The sequence below is a fragment of the Micropterus dolomieu genome, linkage group LG17 (genome assembly GCF_021292245.1).
Source record: "Micropterus dolomieu isolate WLL.071019.BEF.003 ecotype Adirondacks linkage group LG17, ASM2129224v1, whole genome shotgun sequence".
Taxonomy (NCBI): Eukaryota; Metazoa; Chordata; class Actinopteri; order Centrarchiformes; family Centrarchidae; genus Micropterus; species Micropterus dolomieu.
In genome coordinates this window covers 36,353,317-36,377,555 of record NC_060166.1, presented here as the reverse complement: position 1 = coordinate 36,377,555, position 24,239 = coordinate 36,353,317, and the positions used below count along the sequence as shown (strand labels likewise).

The 24,239-nt window shown below is 40.9% G+C and overlaps 1 protein-coding gene across 4 annotated transcripts in view; it reads right to left on the bottom strand.

Moving 5' to 3' along the window:
• The window catches only part of si:cabz01090165.1 (uncharacterized protein LOC100333421 homolog), a 368,300-nt gene that overhangs the window by 47,555 nt on the left and 296,506 nt on the right, over positions 1-24,239 (bottom strand). For 3 of the 4 annotated variants that reach the window (XM_046074209.1, XM_046074208.1, XM_046074210.1), the window contains 4 exons: positions 15,382-15,661; positions 12,480-12,680; positions 7,774-7,940; positions 3,501-3,741 (listed from right to left, as the gene is read on the bottom strand). In XM_046074209.1, coding sequence (XP_045930165.1) covers positions 3,501-3,741; positions 7,774-7,940; positions 12,480-12,680; positions 15,382-15,648 — 876 coding nt within the window. In that variant the 5' untranslated portion in view covers positions 15,649-15,661. The remainder of the gene's footprint in view (positions 1-3,500; positions 3,742-7,773; positions 7,941-12,479; positions 12,681-15,381; positions 15,662-24,239) is intronic. The other variant, XM_046074207.1, reaches the window with a different exon arrangement.

Here is a 24,239-nt window from a genome sequence, read left to right as displayed (position 1 = left end):
ATTAAGCGATCCCAAAATTTAAAACCCACCCACTGGCACCTAAGCCAGTATAAAGCTGGCCAAAACCCTGGAGGAGTATTACTGCTAGGCCAAGCAGGGCTAGCCAAGGCTTACGAGGGCTTACTCATCATTCCTACCACTCAGTGTGCCTGCAAACCTTTTTCTGGGTCATTCTTTGGTCTTTTACCAGCAGAGAAGATTGCTGACCTGCTGACTGTTAGCTTCAAATGAAGCACTAGTGAAAAACCAGTTTGTGTTACATTCTAACCCTCAATGGCTCCTCTGAAGCTCTGAAGGCTGTGATTGAACTGCGGTGTTCCTCAGTGTGAGTGTTAGGAAGTGTGAAAGTATGAGAATGTGAAGTTGGGAAATTGTACGAATACTCCTTTGGTCTTAATAAATTGATATATGTTTGTCCAGATACCCCTCGGAGTCCAACGGGCTTCATCTTTTCCTCCCATTTCATGAAAATGTAACCTCTTGGACTTAAGCTTTCCAACGGACAAGAAAAAGTGCAGATGCAATAAGAAGCCGAGCAGCTTTCATCGATTTCAAAGCAGGGACTCCTTTGGCGGCTGATGTCTGACCCCTGATGGTTGCAGCAGAAGCTCACTTGTCCTTGCTATGGGAAAGAGGCTATTAGCTCTCTGAGAGTTAATATTCCCAGACACTTTGGTGACACGCAGGTCTCTGGATCGACCTCTTTACAAGGATAATCCTCTTATAGTGATCCTACAGCACCTCTCTTAAGGAGGTCCACGACTATTGCTCGAGGTGAGGCAAAGGTCTGTACATCATCCTCTCTAAGATGATTCCAATTAATCCCATTTTTATCTCATGGTGCTTACAAAGCTACACTTATCATTGTAGCTTTCATAAAGCCCAGAGGGGTCGGCTCCTGAAGAGCTCCAGGTGAGGCAAAAGCCTCTTTAAGGTAACATCTTGAACCACACCACTTAATTCAGCTGTTATCCCTCCAAGTATCAGCATAGGTCTTCTATCAAATAGAAGTATTTATCTAGCACGTGAACAGATATCTCAGCAGCTCCTCGACCTTTAGTCCCACACCATCTCACTGCTATATGCAGCAATGACACATCCGTAGTGGTTTTGCTCTGAGCTCTCTGATTTGCTCTATAATGCCTGTTGTGGCAATTGGCTTTTATTATATAGCAATAATGAATCATCAATGTATCGACAAAATTAAAATGTCATCCTCAACAAAGCAGAAGTGCAGCAGTGTGGCTGTCTCTTCGGGTAGCAGACACTGTAGATTTGTTATGCTCATAATAATGGCATTGCTTCACATTGTCTGGTACCGTCTTCCCTTCCAGTCCCAGGCCAAAATGGCATTTTTGGCCTACTTCTATTTATGTCCCTCTTAAAGTATCTTATTAGCTACTATATGGATGTTTTGTACATTTTATTTTCTGGAGGTGTCAAATATGACAGCTTATTACAGAAAAAAAAACACAACTTACAGGTGAAATCTGTGATGATTTTGGTGTAAATGGCAGCAACAATGAGCTTACAACAGAATCATTAACAATAAATAAATATAAATATATAATAAATACTGCTGAAGATTGTTAAAGTGCAACAAATATTACTCAAAGAAACTTGTACTTTTTACTTTTACTCAACCATGACACTAGTCCTCTGACTTATTAGGGGTCAGTGAACACCTAGAATGGAAATGGTTTACTAAAGTATCATAACTAATAAATAACCAAACTTTTAAATGAACACTTGGCAGCTTCTTCCCCCATTAACTTTGATGCGCACATGTCGCTTGGATTGCCATACATCCAAGCACGATGCCTCATTTTGCTCATATGGACCAGGGCTAGTGTTGACAGTGCAATAGATCGGGCCAAGTGGTTGCCTCTCGAGGTCAGTGTGACACGGGACTTTTGGAGTTAACTTTTTTTTTATTTCTCTGCATGCTCCTATTTTGTTAAACCTTCTCATGTACTAATCTATGTTGCCTTTTGTAACATGTCCCAGTGGATTAGAAAAATAGCTCTACTGCAGTGATGTTTATTAATGTGCACTGTCGCTGTTAAATAGACCAAAAAATAAACAGAGCTATGTGCATATGGGTAAAGAACAAACGTGGGACCACATCTGTTTTATTTTTGCCTCTTATGACTTAATTTTACACAATTAGCTTAAACCAGATCCTGGTTATTTGCTGTGACATAACCCCGAGCCTTTTATACCCCCTCATTGTACTTAACAATATTATATAAGCAAGAAATACATAATTAAATGTCATGGTTCTGATACATTTTTGCATATAAAACTCCATAACTCCACACTCTCACCAGAAGGTTCACTCCTCTGTGACACCAACCATCTGCTCAAGTGTCCTTGAGAAAGAAAGTGATCATGCATTCAATGAGGCCTAAAGTTAAGAGAGCGAAAAAACATAATTTGCTACAGGGTTTAGTGGATTTCGACACCAAAGACACAGAATGCAACTTCTATGACCAACACGTGTAAATGTTTATTTTAAGTGACAGATTTGTATTGGCCAGCTAATGCTGACTTTGGGCTCCTGTTATCATGAAGTACAATATTTGTGTTATTATTCCCACAAAAGTAACAAGATCAACCAGAGGCCACTAAATGCCATTATGAAACATAAGATGACCTCTCCAAAAGAAAATATCAACGCAGGCCCCCAGCTAAAGAGGAGCACACGCAACAAATGTAGGACCTTAAATCACTGTAATAACAACATATTCTCTCTCCCAACTCCCCACATAAGGATGCTTGTTCAAGACCCCTTGGCGTCGCTTTTTAAAGCCCTGGGTACCCTTTAGTTTCTCTTTTGAACGTGTAGGTTAGTAAAAATAAATATGCAACGTCCAGTTAGACTTTAAAAATAAAACCAGTTGTTAACGTTGTGAAGAAAGCAAATGTACTTGGTTAGGTTTAGGAAAACATCATGGGTTGGTTACTATCATGTAACTTAACTTTCGTAACTTAAGTAACATTACTTACATAACGTCTGTAACTTACGCAACTTACGGAATCTACGTAACTCAACCATAAATATTCAGTGTTGTTGTGGAACACCTGTCCCCTGAATATAAGAATTATGTAAGTCCAGTTTCTGGCCCGCCCATCCACTCCGACCACCTCCTTACTTAGACTTTTCTGTTATTTCTATCCTACACCTGCTGTTAGTGTTCATAAATGATGCTACAGGGCCTCCCCCAGTGCATCGAACTATGACTTTAAGTAGAGAAAACAATGGATCCGTTGCCCTTGTTCCATTGTTTTTCTTATTTCTGGACACTTAGATGTGCATTACTCTTACTCATTACTCTTATCCCTATTTTCCTATACTGGTAGGAACAATAGCTCTGCTGTACAGTACACACACTCTGACTTCTGACTTCTGTATTAGTTCAGAGCATTTTCCTCACGGGCTTTAAAATCAGACTTTCATGAAGTGATAATAATGTAGCTCTGCAGTCAGTTCAACAAACCTCTCTAATGGTCCAGAAGTATTTGCCAGCCAGGTCTTTAGGTGAAGCACAGGTTTCTAGGTCATCCTCTCTGGTCAGTCGGCGAAGCCAGACCAGCTCACAGTTACAGTGTAGTGGGTTCCCACCAAAACTCAACACCAGCGCCGTGAGAGGAGAACCCTTCATCTTTGCGTACACTGGGATGCGCAGGAACAACGGGTCCGGAGGAATCTTCTTCAGCTTGTTGGATGTCATGTCCAGTCTGGTGATGGAGACAGAGACACACAGGGCGATGGATCAGTCTCTAATCAGACTCACGAGGCATTTAGCGGACAGGGAAGGGCTGAGATCAGTTTGTTGAATCATATGGAATGGAATTAATTGTTGAATTGTTTAAACAATTAAAACGCTTTTTGCTTGCCAGTATGTGCAGTTTGGAAAAACAGGGGGATCACATCTGCTTACTGAATCATTTTGAATCTGGTTTTCAATGTGCAAGAGAAACTTTAACTTAACTTTCAATAATTTTTATGCAACAACCAAAAATGTAATGAGAAATCCAGTTTTGCCATGTACTGTAGATTACATGCTCTGTAATGCCATGTAGGAAATTTGCGATGCAGATTCTGATAGACTCAGCTTCGACTGTTTTGGGTAAAACAATGAATCAAAACATGGATTTATAACCACAATTATATTCTCGGCATTGTGCTGAAAGCTTTGAAACAGCTTGATTGATTAGTAGGAATCTGAGGTGGGCAGCTATATCTAAAAGTGAGTTATAGGGAGGGAAGGGTGAGGCTGGAGAAAGGGTAGCATTTAGATGGAAAGTGAAAGGGAGAGCTGTAAATGGTTATCCTCACCCAGGCTGCTCTCCCCTTTCCCCCATTGTTCCTTATTAGATTGGAACTGAAAGAATCCTAAATGTCTACCACAGGTGTATAAATCTAAAATCTGTATCCATGACTTTTACTTTTTTAGATGAAAAGGTCTGAAAAATCTCTCTTTCTGGCTGAGGCTGAGGAGCTGATGGTGAAATTCAGTCACATAAATAAATAAGATCATTTCAATTTTATCTATACTAACAGCACAAAAGGAGTTGAGGCTTTTTCTTCACCAGCTCCATTCACAAGCATGAAGTTTTAATATACCGTGAGTGACTAAAAAGCATGTGAACATCCTACTTGGGTTTATAGATTAACTAAAGTGAGATTATAAAATGATTATTATTGAGGGCAGGGGAGCGGTTTGGCATCGGTATCCTCAGCTCGTAGACGTAGCATGTGGTCCCAGGAGGTAAAGGTGAAAAATAACCTTCCACCACAGAGATATTGATAACGGCACAGAATTTCTGAGCTCAGTTTGTGGTTTGTTGATGTATTTTTTTTATTTCTCGAGGCAGGTCTAGCTACTCTTCACAACTGTATCGGAATATTACTGCCTAATGATCTTTTGTATTAAATAAAACATTTGTTTAATTTGCTTTACAGGCAGTTATGTAAGATAATTCTAACCAACTCTGCAGCTACGTATTCTTTTACCCTCTTTTAGCACCTATTTTTGGTTTTACAGCATATTTGTGATTCAGCAGGAAGCTGTTTTCAGTAAACAAGCTCTGATAAACCCAGTGTACACTACCTCCCCAGCACCAAACAGCAGACAGACACAGTTGGATACCAGCTGCTAGAGAAAGTGGAACATCTTGTAGCTAAAGAACCAGCAATTTTCTCAGGAGTTGGTGGAGACCAAACCGGACTTAAAAGGAGAATGAACATTGGACTTAAATTCATCAGGTGACACAAACGTGTCTCTAACAGTAGGTAGGTTCATTTATTGTCACAATATAACAGGTTATTTAATGAAGTGGAGTTTTGTAACTCAAGCAGACAATCTACATTAACACAGAAGCAATTATAAAAATTTTACAAAACTTTTCAATGGAGCAGTGCTCTGAAGGCTGGTGGTGCGGCAGCTGAAACTTCTATATCTCTTCCCAGAATGCAGCAGGGTAAACGGGCTGTGACTGGGTGGGTGCCCTTCTAGTGGTCAGGATAACTATAATTAGGCTTGTCACAAGTCAATCTTGTAATAAAGACTCTTCAAAAGGAAAAAAAAAGAACCACATATATCAGGAAAAACTACGCCACAAGCAAAGTTGTTGCTAATAGAAAAATAATGCAAATGCAAAATCTGCAGCTGAATCAAAGGCACTCTGACAGATGTGTAGAAAATATATAATTAAAGTTGAACTAGCTAGGGCAGGTTGACGGAAATTGGACTCACACAAAGGGTAAATCGCACTTCATCACAAAATAACATCAGACTAATGAGAGCCAACAGTGGACAAACATTACAGGGTGTATTTTTTGTAATTCAGCCACTGCACCGTCTCTGGGAATTGACCAGTAATTTGCTCACCAAAACATTGGACCTGATGACTGGTAATGAATGTAGGAGATTTAAGCATTCGCTGCTGTCAGCAACAAACGCAGGAAAGTCTATTTCCCCCCAAAGTCCCTCCAGAAATACTCGACAACAACGATGACTTAACAAGAAGTTAATAGCTGTTGAGAGCAGTGAGCGTGCTGCACTTTACCAATTTCAATTATGTTATTTCATGGGCTGCAGCCTAGTGGTGTATTAATGTGTGTGTGTGTGTGCGTGAGTGAACGCTCACCTGAGCACACGGACAAGTTACACCAGCTGGCCCGTACCTTTTCGTGTCTCCAGGGCAAAACATCCAACCCATTACAGCCTTTTCAATAAACGCATGACTGTTTATCTGAACCTGGTTTGTTTTCCTTCTCACACATCTGACTGCCTGACTGGCTGTTGGTCATTTGGACGTACATTGAAATTAATAATTACTGTTAATAGGCTCCAAATGTTATAAATTGTGAGCTGGATTTCCTCAGTGATGATGTGGCAAAGTTTGGATGTTACAGCAAAGGCAGGGTCACACTGTGTTAGATATGATTTATGCAAAGAGTGCAAGAGGATCTTAGGCAATGGGAGTTGAAAGCTCTATGAACAGGCCTGAGAATAAACTTAGTCATTACACATTTCGGGATAAAGCTACAACAGGACTTCTGTATTCTCCTGTACTTGATTTGATGATGAGTCTGGTTCTGCTGTCCTGTTCTGATGCAAGTTTGATTGGATTCATGTTTACTTAAACAAATGTATAGTGAATTACATGTCTAAAAATGACATGGCCTGATTTGGTCATCAACAATCTGATTTTCTGCATGATTTAGAGCCATGGCTCATTACAGTCTGTGTGTTTGAGAAGTTTGTGTCAGCAATAATAACTTCAGATTTGCCTGAATTTGTGTTTTAATATGGGCAAACACACCATTTGCAAGCAGCTCTTTGAACAGAGCAGCACAGCAAAGATATGCTGGGCAGAGGAGCGGTCTGAGGTCACTGTTCAAACCCCTTTTCTGTCTGGAAGTCAATAAGGGTTGTAACATTTACCGTCACCTACTATCGGCATGGCCGCGAGCAAGATGCAGAAACCCCGGCGGCTCCAGTGGAGCTGCAGTACAGACCTGGGCGTACTGAGCATCTCCCAGCTGTGAGCGTGTGGAGCAAACTGCTGCTGAATGGGGGTCCGACGTGCGGGGATTTGCTCTGTGATTTCAGCTGCATCATGCCCAGAGCTTTAGTTTGATGTCTAACTGGTTTGAAAATCACTTTAAAGCAGAACAAGGAGCTCATCAGGAGGACGGTTACAGTTGGACAAAACATAATTCGAAATGCTTTATTTTAATTCTGACGTTTCAGTCAAAACAAAAAAAATCCCTTTAAAGAGATGTATTCCCAGAGGACAGAAGCACTGGAGCTCTTTGATGAGTCTTTTATTCTGCTTCCATTCAAGTATTTTTGTCTCTGGAAGAGTTAATTTTATTCCAGTAATAATTCCACCCATTTATTTCACAACAGTGTACCTGAGCATTTGTTTCTTCTGTCTTTTTCAAGCACATTTCATTAGTATAAAGACGTACCAGAGGTGTGAAGGTCATTACTTAAATTTGGGCGATTTACACGACTGACGAACGTGTGACCAAGCTTGCTTTTAGATGAATGTTTCCTGCACTCAACGTAATGCTGAGATCGTCTTTCTTGGTACAACAAGATCATGGTTACAGGTTTCAGGTTTTTACTGGATACAAAGATACAAGTTACGGAGAGGCGAAAGGAAGCATGAAGGTGCTAAATACAAAGACTTGTTGTATTTCCAGTGAAAAGCCGAAGTTAAGGCTTGGTGACAGTGTTATCATGAGATCCTGACCTGGCCAGTTTGTGCAGGTTGGAGAAGATTCCCTCTGGGACGCTCTCTATGAGGTTATGGTCGAGGCTGAGGGTGTTGACGCTGACGAGCAGGGCGATGGTCTCCCAGGGTATGTCTACCAGGTTGTTGTAGCTCAAATCCAAGTCCTCCAGAGTCTCCAGGAAGTCCTACGGGAGGAAACAGAGGCAGAGACTCTGAGCTTAATCACAGATTCATATTTTTACTGTTTTTGCAACATTGTCATCAACTTTAATTGCAGAGAGCATAATTGCCAATTTTGAAGCCAGCCCCCCCCCAAAAAACGTCTGGCTTCAAATAATTTCTTTTATCTAAAAGAGAGGAGAGAAGTCAGGAAAAATGTAGAAAGAAACACAGGAAAATAGAGAGGAGAGGTGGAGTAAGAAAAGTAGGCAGAAAGGGACAAAGTAAGACAAAGTTCCTGCACCGAGTTTAGAAAGAAACACCAGATGAAAAAAGAAATTCAAGGTTGGATGGATAGAGATGAAGGTAGTAAAGGAAAAAAAGAGAGAGGAATAAAGAAAAAGAAATATAGTGGACTGTGGGGTGGACCAGAAGAGAGAGAGAGAGAAAGAAAGAATTGGAGATCAATTACCCTGGTCAATGCTGTACACATAACATGCTGTTTTCTCTAATTGCCTCCATACAATTCTCATAATCAGCACACTGCTGAAATGCCACGAGTCAGTACACATTACAATGAGGAGAACTAAAAAGAGGGAGAAAGACCGAAAGGGGGGGGATAAGAGGAAGGGGGGGATGAATAGAGATAACAGCCTGTTGATCAGCAAAGTGTTGTTGTCGTTGCTGTAATTGCTCTCACAATTCACACAATCAGGACGGCGTTTGAATGTCACAATGCCTCAATTCTCATTACAATCATCTGTGCGTTATTGCTTTCTGAACAAAGGGAATGTCATTTCTTAATGGCAGAAGAAACTGAGCTGCGAGGAGGAGATCAAGAGCTCTGTGAGCAGAAAACGAGTGTGCTGCTTTCGGTCCAAACTGCTGAAAATGACTCATGTTAAGCTCAGCTTCAGAGAGGACGGCTGGTTTGCCAAGCAGATACTATGGCTAAGGTCTGGTCATGTTTAGGCAACTCAGACTACTTGAAGCAGATGGAGCAGTTGCATTCACAGTCAAAGGGAACCTAGCCACTGTGAATTTAGGTGAAGACGAGCCTCTTGAGTAAAGAAAGTTCCCGACAGGTAAGGTAAGTTAATACTGGACAATTCTGCAAAATCCTGAATTACCTTTAATGACAAAGTTTTTTTTCAAACATTCAACACCAACATTTTGACTAGTCTTCCATTTTATGATATCTGACATCTAACAGCTTGATTAGTAAACTGGCTATTTGTGGCAAAGAATCACGGAAAGCCATCTTCTTATTTTTGTTTGCGTTATCACCTATTTGTCATAATGTGGGCAATTAGTCCCGTCAAAAAACGTGTCAGAATGAGAACTCCTGTGTGCGAACTATTTTTACAGTTTATTTGGACTTAACTGAATTGACCTCACTGAGAGGGTTTTGTTTAATCTATAATCATAATCTAGTCACATACATAGTACTTATTCTTGGGCAATAAAATCTGTGCACATTTTAGCTGAACAATGAGAGGGAGGGGGGAGAGCTGGAGGGATAAAGACAAGGGGGGAGAGAGAGAGAGAGAGAGATCATGACAGTGAGAGAAAAGAGAGTGGTGTTCAGGTTGAAGTTCAGAAGGTCTGGTCCATTAGCGAGTTCAGAGTTCACGTCTCTCTGCTCTCTTCATGCAAGTCCTGCAGAGGTCTGAGAGCCTGTCCTGAGGCGACACTTTGGTACTTCCGTGCTGGACTTATAATGAGCAGAAAAAGGACAGCGTCATTTAATGAAAAGGGAAGAACAGTTTATTTTAAGGCCGGGTTATTAAAAAGGAGTCCAGCTGAGCAGCGGAGGCAGGCAGGGCACGCTGATTGCGTTGGATTTCACAGTCGGAGCCAGAAATGCGGCGTTGTTTTTACACAGCGCTTGACCCTCAGCACCACAAATAGTCTGAAGAGCTTTAAATGACTTTGCAATAACTTTTTTAAACTGAGAGTCTGAGAGGCAAATGGCTGTCTATTTCTGAATGCTTGGGTGATGAATCATGAGGTTTGTACGATCCAAATGTGCCAGTGGAGCTCAGACTACACACACATACAGTATATATATATATATATATATATATATATATATGTACACACACACATATGTATACTATGTGTATGTTTATATGTAACATATAGAAATCAAGGAGAAAGTAAATAATTAAATGAGAATTAACACCACAGTTTGCTGAATTACGATGAGGTAGCGCATTGTTGGAAACATGATGTCAACAAGGATGTTTTCGATGTTAAATGTCGGCATTTTATTTTTACCTTACTTTTTTTAACCAGTAAGATGCATTACATCTTTTAACGAGAGTCCTGCAAGACAGCATTTCCAAAGAAAGCAGTTTTGCCTTCAGAACTAGTTTGTTTTGAGCGTACTGACACTTTTTAGACTGAAGTTACAGCTCAACAAAACAAACAAAAAGTCTGAGCCTGGCAAGCTGACAATAAGAAGAGGATAATCCCTTATGATTTACAACGTGACCTTTCCTCTGCCGCCACCATCGGTCCATCAATTGACCATCAAGTCAATTTTATTTATGTAGCCCAATATCAAAAATCACAGTTTGCCTTAAGGGGCTTTTACAGAACAAACACATTTATCAACAGTTTCTAGCGTCTGACTTCAGTCTTGATATAATTCGGGATTTGGGATTTTCATTAGTTGTCAGTTTTAATCATCACAATTAAATGAAATAAACATTTAAAATATATCAGTCTGTGTGTAATGAATGAATATAATATCCAAATTTCACTTTTTGAATGGAATTACTGAAATAAATCAACTTTTTGATGATATTGTAATTATATCACCAGCACCTGTATAATAAACTGTCCAAAGGAGGAGACAGAGGCTACTGACATCGAGACGAGAAAGCTCCTCACAATGCATGGAGGGATTCACCCCAAATCCTGCACCCTGAGACTGTACACCGAGCGTAGCGAGGGAGGCCGAGGGCGGCACAAGAACAGGTGCTCAGTACAAGATCAGTAGAGGCTGGGGTCTACCACACCAGGCAGGACCCCAGGTGCAGACTGTGCAAGGATGAGACAGTCCAGCACATAACAGCAGGGTGTAAGATGCAGGCAGGAAGTGCGTACATGAAACGCCATAACCAGGTAGCTGTCATAGTGTACAGGAACATCTGCCATGAGTATGGGCTGGAAGGTCAAAATGGAAGACACCGCCTAAGGTAGTTGAGAATGACCGAGCTAAGATCCTGCGGGACTTCAAGATCCAGACTGACACACCGGTGATGGCCGACCAACCAGACATCGTGTTGATCGACAAACTGCAGAAGAAGGCTGCGGTGATAGATGTGGCGATCCCAAGAGACGGCAACATCAAGAAGAAGGAACACGAGAAGCTTAAAGGGCTGAAAGAGGAGCTAGAAAAGATGTGGAGAGTAAGAGCAACAGTGGTGCCAGTGGTGATCGGAGCACCGGGGGCCGTGACCCCCAAACTGGGAGAGTGGCTCCAGCAGATTCCAGGTAAAACATCAGAGGTCTCTGTCCAGAAGAGTGCAGTCCTAGTAACAGCTAAGATACTGAGCAGAACCCTCAGACTCCCAGGCCTCTGGTAGAGGACCCGAGCTTGAGGATGACACACATATATATATATTGGCCAACCAAAACTCCATTTGCAGCACCTCAAAGATTGGTTTTAAATTGAACTAATAATTTACAACTGACGAAGGCCTGAGGGTAATTGGGTAATTTTGTCTATCTAGATTTATTTAGCTAACTAGTTTCTACATATTAAATTTTAATATTAAATCTAATGAACAAAGTAAAACTATGATAAATTTGCTACAGCTTCGGTTACTTGCTACAGTTTTCACCCTTCTAAAATGCAGAGACAGAATGACATATTCTAGGTTTACGCAGCTATGGTGGCTGCATTCACGTGTCAAACAAGTCAGCGGATAAAAAACTGTTTCACATAAATTGAGGATCTCAGGTTAAGATGATCAAAGCCACGTTACAATTGAATTATCTTTAAATATGGTTTCAAATTTAGGAAAAACTATTTTATTTTATTTTTCCAGATTTTATACATATACATAAACATTTTTACTACTCTACAGAAACATGTTAACTCGGTTGATACTTTCCAGATTCATATCTTTCATACAATACATTGTGTATACCTACCCAGCGGTATATGAATCAGTAATAGTCATACAGTAATATATAGTACACGATAATGTAAATAAAATATGAGCAAACCTGCCCAGTGAGTATTCTACTTTTGATACTTAAGTATATTTTGCTGAAAACTCGTCTGACCTTCTGACTTCTAACTAAATCATTCCTGATGCGGTCGTAGTGTTAGTAAGGGGACATAGAGGTAGTAGCGCTACTGTAGCTGTAATAGCAGGAGTAGTAGAAGCCTCGACAGCTGTGTAGTATTAGTACTAGTATCTTTATTTGCATGAAGAAAGCTCAGCAGTTGGTCTCCAAATGTTTGTTTCGGTTTATTGGATATTTCTTGACACTAGATGTGACAGTAAGAGTGATAAGGTTCATGAAACCAGGGTTAGTATTCGTACCTGAAAGGCTCCCTCTGATATGCTGTGCAGCTGGTTGTTGGCCAGGATGAGGTGCCTCAGGTTCACCAGGCCCTGGAAGTGGGAGTCATCCAGGGTAGTGAGGCGGTTGGCATCCAGGTGGAGAGCGTGGAGATCCTGGAGGTCAGCGAAGGCGTACGGCCGGATCTGACTGATGGTGTTTCTGCTCAGGGTCAGGTGGATCTGGACGTGGAGAGATTAATGAGAGGAAAACATTACATTTCAGTTTGAATACTGGATAAACCTGGATCGTTCTGGTTCTCTGACTCTGAGACAACAACACATACTCACTCACAACTCGTCACATATGGACACCAACACACAACTGCCCTCTCTCACCGACATTATATTTATATATATATATATATATATATATATGTGTATCCCGATTTCTCTCCCGGGCCACAAACATCCTCCAGGACTTATCCCACTCAGGCAGCCACCTGCTTACTCTGCTGCCCTCTGGGAGACGCTACAGGTCCATTAAGACCCGGACCTCCAGATTCCTCAACAGTTTCTTTCCAAAAGCCATAAAAGAACTGAACTGTCAAAAACAAATGAAACAGTACTGCTCGGTTTCATGGCTGAGTGCTACGATGGCCACTGGAACTTGTGCAACATTTTTAGAGTTCTTTATTAATATATTACATTAACGGCAATATTTGTTTTGATTCGAGGACTGTGCAATATCCTTTAACTCTTGCTGATTCCAGTTTTAACCGTTTGTGAATTTGTTGTCGATTATTTATTATTTATTATTTATCTCATGTCTTTTATCTTATTATGACTGCACATTGAGGGGAGATGCACTCAAATCTCGTTGAACCACGTTCAATGACCATAAAGCTGTCTGATTCTGATTCTGAATGATCAAGATTTGGACGTGTAGGGCTCCGCGATCAAGTTAGCAACAATGAATATGCAATGTCTGGTTACCTTTTAAAAATAAAACTATTATTGGTGGTTATTGTTGTGAAACATCACAATTTGGTTAGGTTTAGGCAACAAAACTACTTGGTTAGGTTTAGCAAAAGATCCTGGTTTAGGTCAAAATAACTACTTTACTTCAAAAGTCCGGTTTCCAGCCCAAACTAGGACGTTAAGGGGGTTCCCACTGCTTTGCAAACTGACGCCAAGGTGTCTTGTCAATGCTGAAAAAGTTGCCGAAGTTACCCGCTGTCTATTCTTTTAAAAGCTCTATAAGATTATTCAAACTTATACCAGCAATAATTTAGTAAGGTTTCACTTTTGTCAAACACTACGCCATGTTTTAGAGGGACACTCTTTCCATCCTCCTGTTCAGGGAGGTCAAAGGTCAGGATTTAACATTTCACTTAAGAGCGGTTCAGCAGGTTGGAGCTGTGGGGATTCAGTCGGGTTACAGGAAGGCCTTTAAATACCAAGCCACCCTGTCGCCCCTCATTAATAATTATATTAGTAATTAATACTAGAGTACAGTGGATCAGCTGAGGCATGGAAGTACAGATAAAATGGGTGCGCTTCATTACCGTAATAGATATTAGTACAGAAAACACACTAATGAGGTCAGGAGTTTTTAGTCTGCTAAATACTTCCGCTGTACATAGAATGCCATAAGTGTGAAGAGGCATTAATCAACAAACCTGTTCTGGAGAAGCGCCGTGATCACCGGAGACATCTGTGGCGCTCTGTCACGCTCAGCCAAATGATTAAAACCTAATTTCCCACGTTGCCCTGCGTGTGAGCAAACATCATCTGTGCTGCTCTGATCGTACTTGAGAGGAAACTTATTTTTCACACACTAAGGGAGTCTCCAGCTGTGATGAGTGTCTCTATTTGGCAATTAAATATCACGACATCGGTATTTTTTCCTTTTTTGCTGCATGCGGCGAAGCCTCTAGACCTCCGTTACATGATTACAGTGGAATTAATTGGTGAAATCTGTAAGATATCATAGAGTCACCTCAGTTAATATGTTACAATGGAAGGCGCAGATGTTCGTAATGTCTTCAGGGTGGTAGAACCATGAAAACTCTCCTCACTGTATTGGCTTCAATTTCACTTGTGCATGTTTCTGATGGGGTTGAGTTGTCAATCAGATCGCTGTGTGCTTAAAAATCTTCCTCAGATGCTTTCAGACCGTCTGATCTGATGCTCAGTTCATTCCAGACGTTTTTCTGAACTCAAGTGATGCAATTTACCCTTTTGGTGTAGCCACTTCACTCCGCTCTTATTTAAAATACTGATGTCCACCATTTCCCAGAACGCCTTCCTCCTTAATTTAATTAAGCTACTGGTGGAGATAACAGCACATTAACTGGCAGAAAACAACAGAAATAGATATATTTAGAACGTTTAGCTGACTTCTTTGCCACAGAATGGGTGCAGTTTTGCAACAGGACAGCCACATCCTGATGATGGGTATAACTGCAGTAGGTATGGTAAAGGTTCAGGAAACACTGTGGTTATTGCAAATAAACTATGATTAAAGGTTCTGGACAGATGTTAAAAAACTTTAGCATATAAAAGTGGTACACGCCAATCCACACCCGTACTTTAAACCTCAATACATAAAGTACACACTACGTCCGGTGCTGGCACTGAATGTGATGGACTGAGGCTTGAGAAAAATTACAGATCCTGCAACTGCAGGTACAGCAGGGCTCATTCCACAACAAAACTGAACTATCACTGTAATATACAGTATCTGGTGATGATGAGTTCTATAAATAAAAGCCTGAGTTCTGTTAGCAGCACAGTTAACTCCTCATTATCGCAATAAAGAACATCAGTAACATCACTTGGCTTTTACTTAACATTTATAGTATTCTGCTCTAAATGGAATTAGACTGTACAAATTAATGTAAACATGAATGTAAAGGTGTTTAGAAAACTGAGCTCTGACCAGGCTGGACATGTTGGCAAAGTCGCGGTGCCTCAGCGTTGTGATGAAGTTGTCCATTAGCCTGAGCTCAGCCGTCTGGCGGTCAATGTTGGGCGGGACAAAGAGGAGGCCCGTCTTGGCACACAGCACAGTGTAGGACGGCAGCAGATTCTGGCAGGTGCACCGCTTCGGACACAGCATGGAGGAGGAGCAGGAGGGGAGGGAGGACAGGAGGACGAAGAGGAGGAAGGGGAGGAGAGGGCAGGCCTGCCAGGAGACGACAACCATGGCTACTCTGCTGCTGCAACACAAAGAGAGAAACGACAGCAGAAGTCAGTTCACGCATATAGCTGTTGCACACACAAAACTCGAAAATGTAAATATGTAATGCTTTTCCCAAATCATCGACCCTCGATTTGATTTAAAGATTTTGTTGTTCAGCAAAGATCATCATCTATCCCCGCACGACCACTGCCGTATGGGTCTCTAAATGAAGATTATTTCTCCCTGTGACACGGCATGTGAGATAACCGTGTGTTTTATCAGCACATCTTCTATGCTTTTGCAAACAAACCCAGAATTTCCAGGAAAAAAGTATTATAAAAAATGCTTCGCGAGAGAGGGGAGGATGGAAAAGACTGCAAGCAGGACGGGAGGAAGAGCAGGGGGTGACAGCAGGAGAGAGTGTGAAAGAGGGTGGAGGTAAATTAAAATCAGGAGTTTGTCAGTGCAGCCTCTGTTTTTTTTTTCTGCTGAGTAAGTTGTCCTGGAGAAGTGAGAGTTAACAGTACTCATATCATCATTTAAGCTCACTGCACTCTCATGATTACAATCTGAGGAGGACATTAAAAGAACATAAATTATCCTCTGTGTGGTTATCTGCCTCACTTCATAAATTTCATAGATGTTTCTGTGCATAAAAATGAGACTAAACCAACGTTTCCAGCCAAGGCAATAAAGGAATACATTTACATTGATATTGATTTCTCTCCATTCGGTTTCTACGTTCAGCTCAGTGAAGCCCTGAATAAATTCATGCGAAGTGAAAAATAAAACACACACAAGTCGGAGAGACATATGCAAAAGGGAGGCATGCCAACACACACACTCATTCATGCATGCATGCGTACGCCCGCATGTACACACTCTAAAAAGTTCCTCTGAGTTAGATGCCGAGTGACTGGAGGAAGGTCGATTGCAAATAACAGCGGAAAGAGACACGCTCTTTTATTTACGGTGCTAAAATATTCAAACTGTGCCCCAACTGCAGCACAGAATACAGAACGGGAAGTCTGCACATGTCCTCATAACAGGGTAGGAGCGCAGGATACGAGCTAAATGTGGGGAAGTAATGGGAGAGATGTAATGCAATGAGATAAATTCAGTGGAAATGATCAGGAGAATTCAAAACCCAACCGAGACTACGCTCAAATGTCAATGGGTAATTGAAGAGTCTGCACAAGATGGGAGCGTGAGCACAGGAGACTTGCAGGCAATAATGAGTGACACCTGGAATTCACAAATTTGTCACTTCAATGAGAATACTTCAAACTTCACAAAAGTTCATTCAGCCACAAAGTGAATAAAAAGTTTTACTGGTGATCACTGTGAGGTAGACATCCATAACTGTCACCACAGAGCTGAAGAACACGTCACACATGTAAAAGCTATGTATGTTTTTTGTGTTGCGTGCAGAACACTAGTGTGTCCAGTAGGTGGCACCTTTCAGCTTTGCATCCAACACAATGTAAGCAGAAAGCTGCACACAGGTGACAGGTGTTGGACTGGAGCAGCTACAGTTTTTTGACCGCTTTGCTAGGTACGCTACGCTGGGCGCGTTGTGTGTTGTTTAAAGAGAAGATCTTTGATTCAGTGGATGTTTAAGGAGTGTATTATGGATGTACCTGAAGACCATCACCAGTAAACAATAACACTGAACAAAAAAAAGGCAAGAGCAAACCACGTTATTTCACTAGACCTAAAGCTGATGATACAACTTCTTTCGCTTAACGAAGCTTAACGAAATAACGTTGTTTGCTCTTGCCTTTTCTGCGGCTGGGCGAGCACGTCAATTAGATGCCTGTCTACGCAATCCTCAGTGTTTTTAGGCGTAGATTTAGCGGCTACACATGTCTTTGAGTAACTCTTGACTCACTACAAAGTGTCACTGTAGTGAGTCAAGACTGTTACTCTAAGAAAACAATTCGTTTAGATAAGTAACAGTAAGTAATTTGGCTCTGGAGTTGTAGAGTCTGAAATCCATTGGCTGTTACGCGCTCATGAACCTCTTGCCTGATGAATCTGAACCGTACACACAGCAACAAAAGCGCAGCTAACTTCATGGAGTTAGTTTCTGCACAGCACATGAAACATTCTGTGATCTTGTGCTTTAGTAAGTTAGATAATGTTGCCGACTAGTTGCTAACGTTATTCTGTGCAACATACTATAGTTGCCATATTACTTCACCAGCTAATGCAAGGTACAATGTACAAGGTTGTTTATTTCTCATTATCCAGCACAAGGCTGCTTAACAGAACAAAATTTGTAGTCCCTTCATGCTACATGCAACAACATATAATTAAGTGTATATTAAAATATGGTAACATAAATAAAACAAAATATACTATATAATATAACTATAACAATATAGTTATTTATATAAATATATACAGACACGTGTACACCAAGAACATTCCGCAGTATTCATTTTGCATTCTGGGTGAATGTAAACAGCAGCAACCAGATGATAATATGCTTTCAGCCTCACAATAAACAGATCCCATTTTGTCCAGACCGGACCTTTAGGAGCAGAATTAAGTCCAAGCTGGGCCAACATGGCTCTTATCTCGGGCTCTCTTTGCTCTCCTCTGACCGATCACCGCACCCGCTCTGGCGCCTGGTCCGGTTGTTTGGGCCGGGTGGATCGCGGTTTAGATCAGAGGTAACACGTGTTTCGGCAATAAAGCCGGAAAAAACAGATGAAAAACAGAAGTGTAGTGACGTTTGAAGGAGCAGCAGTATCATGTGATCCATATTACTGCCCTCTGTTCGGTATTTAGGGTTGATCTTAGCCTGCAAGAAATTGATGTGGAGAAAATGTGGAGCGATTTGTTTATACTTAGTTAGTCTATAGCAGGGCTTTTCAAAGTGTGAGGCGGGCCTCCTCAGGGGGGCTCCAGGCAGTTTCAGGGAATCGTGAATGGCAGTGAAACGATATTACATTACTTATTGCATTAGTTAACAAAAGGAGATCCCAGAGAATAGTCACATGTGTGAGAGTTCAGAGATGCAGTAGTTTTTGGGAACTGTCCCCCTCCCACCCCCTGTGTGGATATTGTGTTGTGATCTGCTCTATATGAAAAGTTAGGCGATTACATTAAATTTAAACAAATTCAAACAAAAAAAAGCGACAAATTACATTTTGATGTCTAACTGTTCCCCCGTCCGTGGTGAATCCAGAAAGCTCTATGGCAGACCCGAGGATCCTGATTGATCATTGCAGACATAGTTAATCCATTCACAGGATGTGAGACCAATCATCTCCACTACAGAGTCATTGGTTTACAGTCATATCACCAAATTATCAGTCAATGCAGCAATCATAGTGAATACTGATTTTTTAAAGTGTTTACTTTTAGAAGATTCTCTTTAGACCATATTGCGGTACAATCTAGGTGCAATGTGATGCTGGGTCTCTAAGGAACACTGCTGCTCTGAGAACAGATTTAATTTGTTTAGTCAGGCCAGCTCAGCGTGAGAAAAATGCAAAGCAGCTCTTTTGCAGACTACATGCACTTCTCCATCTTTGTCGCCCTCTCCTCCGTCCTTTCATCGCAACCTTTTCGACTAAAGGCTCTTCTCATTTCAATTGCATAGCTCCTTTTCTCCATCCCTCCACTTATCTTTCCACCAGAGTCCTCCCATCATCCCTCTCCTCCCTATTATCCTGTCTTCTCTCAAACTCTTTTCAGCTGTAGAAGACATCCCTCCTTTCCCCCTTCCACCCATTTTTCTCTGTCTGAAGCCCTGCCTCTATCCATCCCTCTGTATCTGTCCTTCCATTTCTAGCCCTGTAAAAATCATTTATTCCTGCATCTCTCCAAATACCTTCCATCTCTATTTTATTGTGTTCATCTCTCAAACGCCTCCCCAAGTAAGGTTTTCTTAATTTTAACAGCATGTTAATAATGCATTCATGTATGCACATACATAACCACACAAGATGAAATGACATCCATGTGGGATGCGTTGTTGAGTGACTCGTCCTCGTTTCATGTTCAGTATGAAATGAAAATGAAATGCATGATTGAAAGATGAATATGTTAATTTCCATGCTGATTGAGTTGACTTGAGACCTTGCCTATTAGAATAACACTGAATTCCAAACACACAGAGGGTCTACTGAGAGCATCAGCCTTTTCATTCTTACTTTGCACTCGCCTCGTCTGACAGCACCATCTTTACCGATTTATTTTCTATGAACATGGCCACAGGACAAGTCCTTCACAGTTTGTGCCTCTCAAATATTATCATTACTTTAAGTCACATAACTAAGTAAGCAACTAAGCACGCAGCCATGCGAGTGTCTATATATAATGTATATATTTTTATATAATCTATGGGCTCTACTTAAGCACAGTGAGTTAAATACTAACTTCAGCATGCTAACATGCCCCTGAAGACAATGCTAAAATGCTGATGTGTACCTAATTAGCAAAAGTACTGGAAAAATTAAAAAATGTACCTGATGATGGCGCTAGATGAAAGGTCACATGATCACAAACAATTAACCCTCATGGAGGCTTGATTGTCCATCTAAACATTTTACTCTAAAGCATAACATTTCAAAGTCAAGATGGCGAGAGATGAAACTTCATATAATCACAATTAATTATTTTTCATTAGCTGACGTTTTTATCCAAAGCGACTTACAATTGCTATACATGTCAGAGGTCGCACTTCTCTGGAGCAACGAGGGGTTAAGTGTCTTGCTCAGGGACACAATGGTGTGTCACAGTGGACTTGAACCCAGGTCTCTCACACCAAAGGCATGTGTCTTATCCACTGTGCCATCACCACCGCTAACGACTGAGGTCATTAGGACAGTGTTGGAAGCATAAATGTGTTAGTTCTGGCAACCCATTTGGTGTATATATTAATATTAATATAATATTTTACAGTGAAAATAGACCTTGTGCAGGTGAAAGAGCAGGGGATCATTAAAGTCAGTAGGATTCATCCTGAGGGGGAAATCTTGACGCTAAAGCCCTGCTGCTAGTTTGGGAACCAGAAGAATCTGCTGGCTCACGATTTATTTGCTCTTGCAGACACCCAATCAGATAGAGTTCCAGCCGTTCCAGCCGACCTGGCATGAGTTGAGCCAATCCCAACTGTTTATTTAATAGAAGGTGGGTTTGGTGCAATGAGGAGTGCCGATGTGGTGTCAGTGTTAAACAAACTGGACCTCCGGATTCTGACGGCGTTCTCGGACATATCAATGCTACACCATCAATCATCTCCGCACGCTGTCTGTTTACATTTTTCTGTCGCTCAGCGCCATGTCACGTTTCGTTGCACTGATTACTTGTAAAGGAAAATAAAAGACAATAAGGATCTCATCGAGGAAGCAGAGAGAATGGGAAAGTGAAGGACATGAAGAAAAGGGCAAAAAAAGGAGCAAATAAAAAGTCTGAAATGGAGAAAAGAGGAGGTGGAAAGAAGTTTGCTGAGGACAGAAGGAGGAAAATTATCAGGAAGGGAGGAGGGGGCTGATGAGAGAAATAAGGGTAAGAAGGGAAGGTAGAAAGCAGAAAAGGGTGACAATTTATGTCCCAGAAGTTGCATTTTCCATCCTGTTGGTGGGGATGTTGTGCTACATCTTTACAAATGTGCACAGTGAGCTGTACACTACTGCAGAGACTGAAACCAGAGAAAAAAAGAATGACAGAGGTATAGAAAGAAGCAAGAGGACTGAAGGAGCCAAAGCAGGAAAGACCACTTCATATTTATCTCTGTAAATATTCTGAACTCATTTTGTCTTTGTCTCATTAAGCTCCACTGCTGCCCTGATCTTGTACATGCTCTTGCTGCTGTAATCCATACAGTGCTCCCTATTATTTGTTCTACATCACATGCTGCTCTGGCATACTCCGTTTTCCCCACAGTATTCTTCTTTGATGTATACTATGTACTATCGTAACAACATCTCCTTGATATTACGTTTATATGCAAAGATGTTTTGGGAGAAGTGGAACACCACCCGTATTATCTTCCGCACGTTGAGGAAGAGCTTTTAAAGAAGGCTTCTGTAAATCTGATCCCTGACAACATATTTCATTTGTTTTTCCCGCAATATCTGCTTGTAGCAACTGATTAGCATTTTTATGGTTATGTTTAGGCACTTTGTTAAGGTAAAGATAATGGTCTTGGATATTAAAAAAGTCAAAGCATGCAATCATCTGCAATTGTGATCTGTAAGAGTAGCTTAGACACTTTAACACTGCAGTTTACTGAGCTGAGACAAACAACCTTTTTTTAATTTTTGATGTTTTTGGACACAATGGAGTTTCATGGAGATATCAGACCATGGACATGCCACACCATACTTACATTTATTGTTGGTTTTTGTCTCCTCAAATTAGGGTTAAGGTAACTTAAGTAAAGCTGAAATGTGTTTAGCCATAATTCATAAAACTTTAACGAATTAATCATTACATTACACGCACGACATAAAATTATATTTCGTCGCTAAGACATCCTGCTCAGTTTAAACTATCTATAATGGTAAGTTACGTGATTTGTATGTTGCTACCTAACATAATCACCCACAGGCAATACTAATGACATGTCCCTTGCTCTTTTATTTTGAAAAACACAGTCTGATCTCAGCGCAACTTGATTAGAACAAAGAAAGTGGTCTCGCAAAGTGCTGAAGTGCTTTACTGCTAAGCTCCACTAGACATTATATTACATACTGATAATGACGCCTCTCACAGCAGGAGCTACGAAACTGAGCTGAACAGTTCTGCCACAGTCTGACACATGATGCCAGTCTGTCTGGCTCACAGTGCTGCTCTGCCACAGTCAGCTTGCTGTTGTTGAATGATGCTTTTCAAATGGGATTAAAATCAATAATAACTTGATCCACAGGGCCAACTACTGATGATGCTGCTGCACTGGTGGGGGATGTCTGAGTAGGATTCATTCATATTAATACAGACTGAGCGTTACCTTTCTTACCAATGACATAGTGAGACTGCTGACATCTCTGCTGTATCTGAAGAAGGTGCTGGATGCATGTAATAAAGCTAGACTCATAAATCAGTGTGCTGATATTATCAGCCAATATGAGCTAATTGCAGATAAATATGTATCTTGTTTATAACAGCTGACGACTGACGATTACAAAAGAAACAGAATACTTCAATCATGTTATGAGTGTTGTCGTTGCATAGTTTATCCACCAGAGGGCGCTCTGCCACCGCAAAACACAGCACTCAGCTGACATAATCAGCTGTACTTTTCATCATTCATACTATTTATAACAAAAAAGAAGTTCTTTTTTATAAATAAATCGACCATCGACCATCTACCATCTGTCATCCATCGCCCAACCCTAGTTGCCAGTCTCTCTGAGGTCTATGAATACACACATGGGACGTGGAATAAGAATCTGGACCATAAGAGAAGAAAGTAAAATGCAGCAAAATAAAAAACAAAACATAAAATGTATCTAATTACTAAAGCAAATAAGCAGCAGACGTAGGACACAACCATCAAGGGAAGCCTTAGTACTAGTATTAGTAACCTACATATAAAAATATAATGCTATAAACACATTTTGATTTAGAACATCTCACCAAAGGACTGGACTTAAAACGATTAGCCAGGCTGGCAAAAAACTGGCATATTTATAGAAATACTGACTAATTCTGCATAAATAAAGAAAATGAAATCCCATACTGTAGGATTAAAAAAAGACAGCAAACAGACAGAAGCAGCAGTTACATAACACCTACAATAATAAACCAAAAGAACTGAAGACATTCAGTTCAGAAAAGGTCACATCTGGATCAATACACACATTTAAATAAACACAGAAGAAAGTTAAAAGTGCTGGCGCCCATAGCTCCAATACTAACAGATGCCTGAAGTCTATTACGTAGAGGTCTTATTAGTGACAGGTGGTGCATGCATCAGCAAATGGAACAGAAATAATTGCGCGTCCTAAAGGATGAAAATGAAGTGAAGTAATTGGTGACCGCAACACGTCCGTTGTTGCAAATGCTCTTTATGAGGCTGAACCCTTAAATGTGAGGGTTGTGGACTGAGTATGCATGCTCTTCTCCAACAGCACCCTGCTCATAAACCGAGCAGCTCCACAGGAAGACTCCGGCTTTAATAATAGATTGAAAGAACCAGTGATTTATTTGAAGCTATAGCCCAGCAAAGCAATCATTTCCGCGGGTAACTAGAAATCACTCGGTAAAGCGCAAATGATTCTTTACAGTTCCAGGCTGCAGCCTTAAATTTATCATTTGTCCAGGACTGATTTTCAGATAAAATATGTGCAAATACAAAGCTGTTTAAGAACAAATCCAGATTGGAGTAATTACAGATGGGGTTAAATGTGACGTAACGATATGGATCTCAGGTCTAGATCATCACCAAAATATTATGCTTAAACTGGTGACATTGTTATTCAGACCTCACCTCAGTAGCAGTCAGGGCAATTCTGCAGACTGAAGTGTGACAGGGGGCGCTCACACCAAGAATATGTTGATGAAAAGAGTTTACAGCTAACAAGAGGAGAAACCCATTAATTCTGCTCAAATTAATTTAGATTTGTGTATTGTTGTGTGTGTGAATGCGGGAGAGA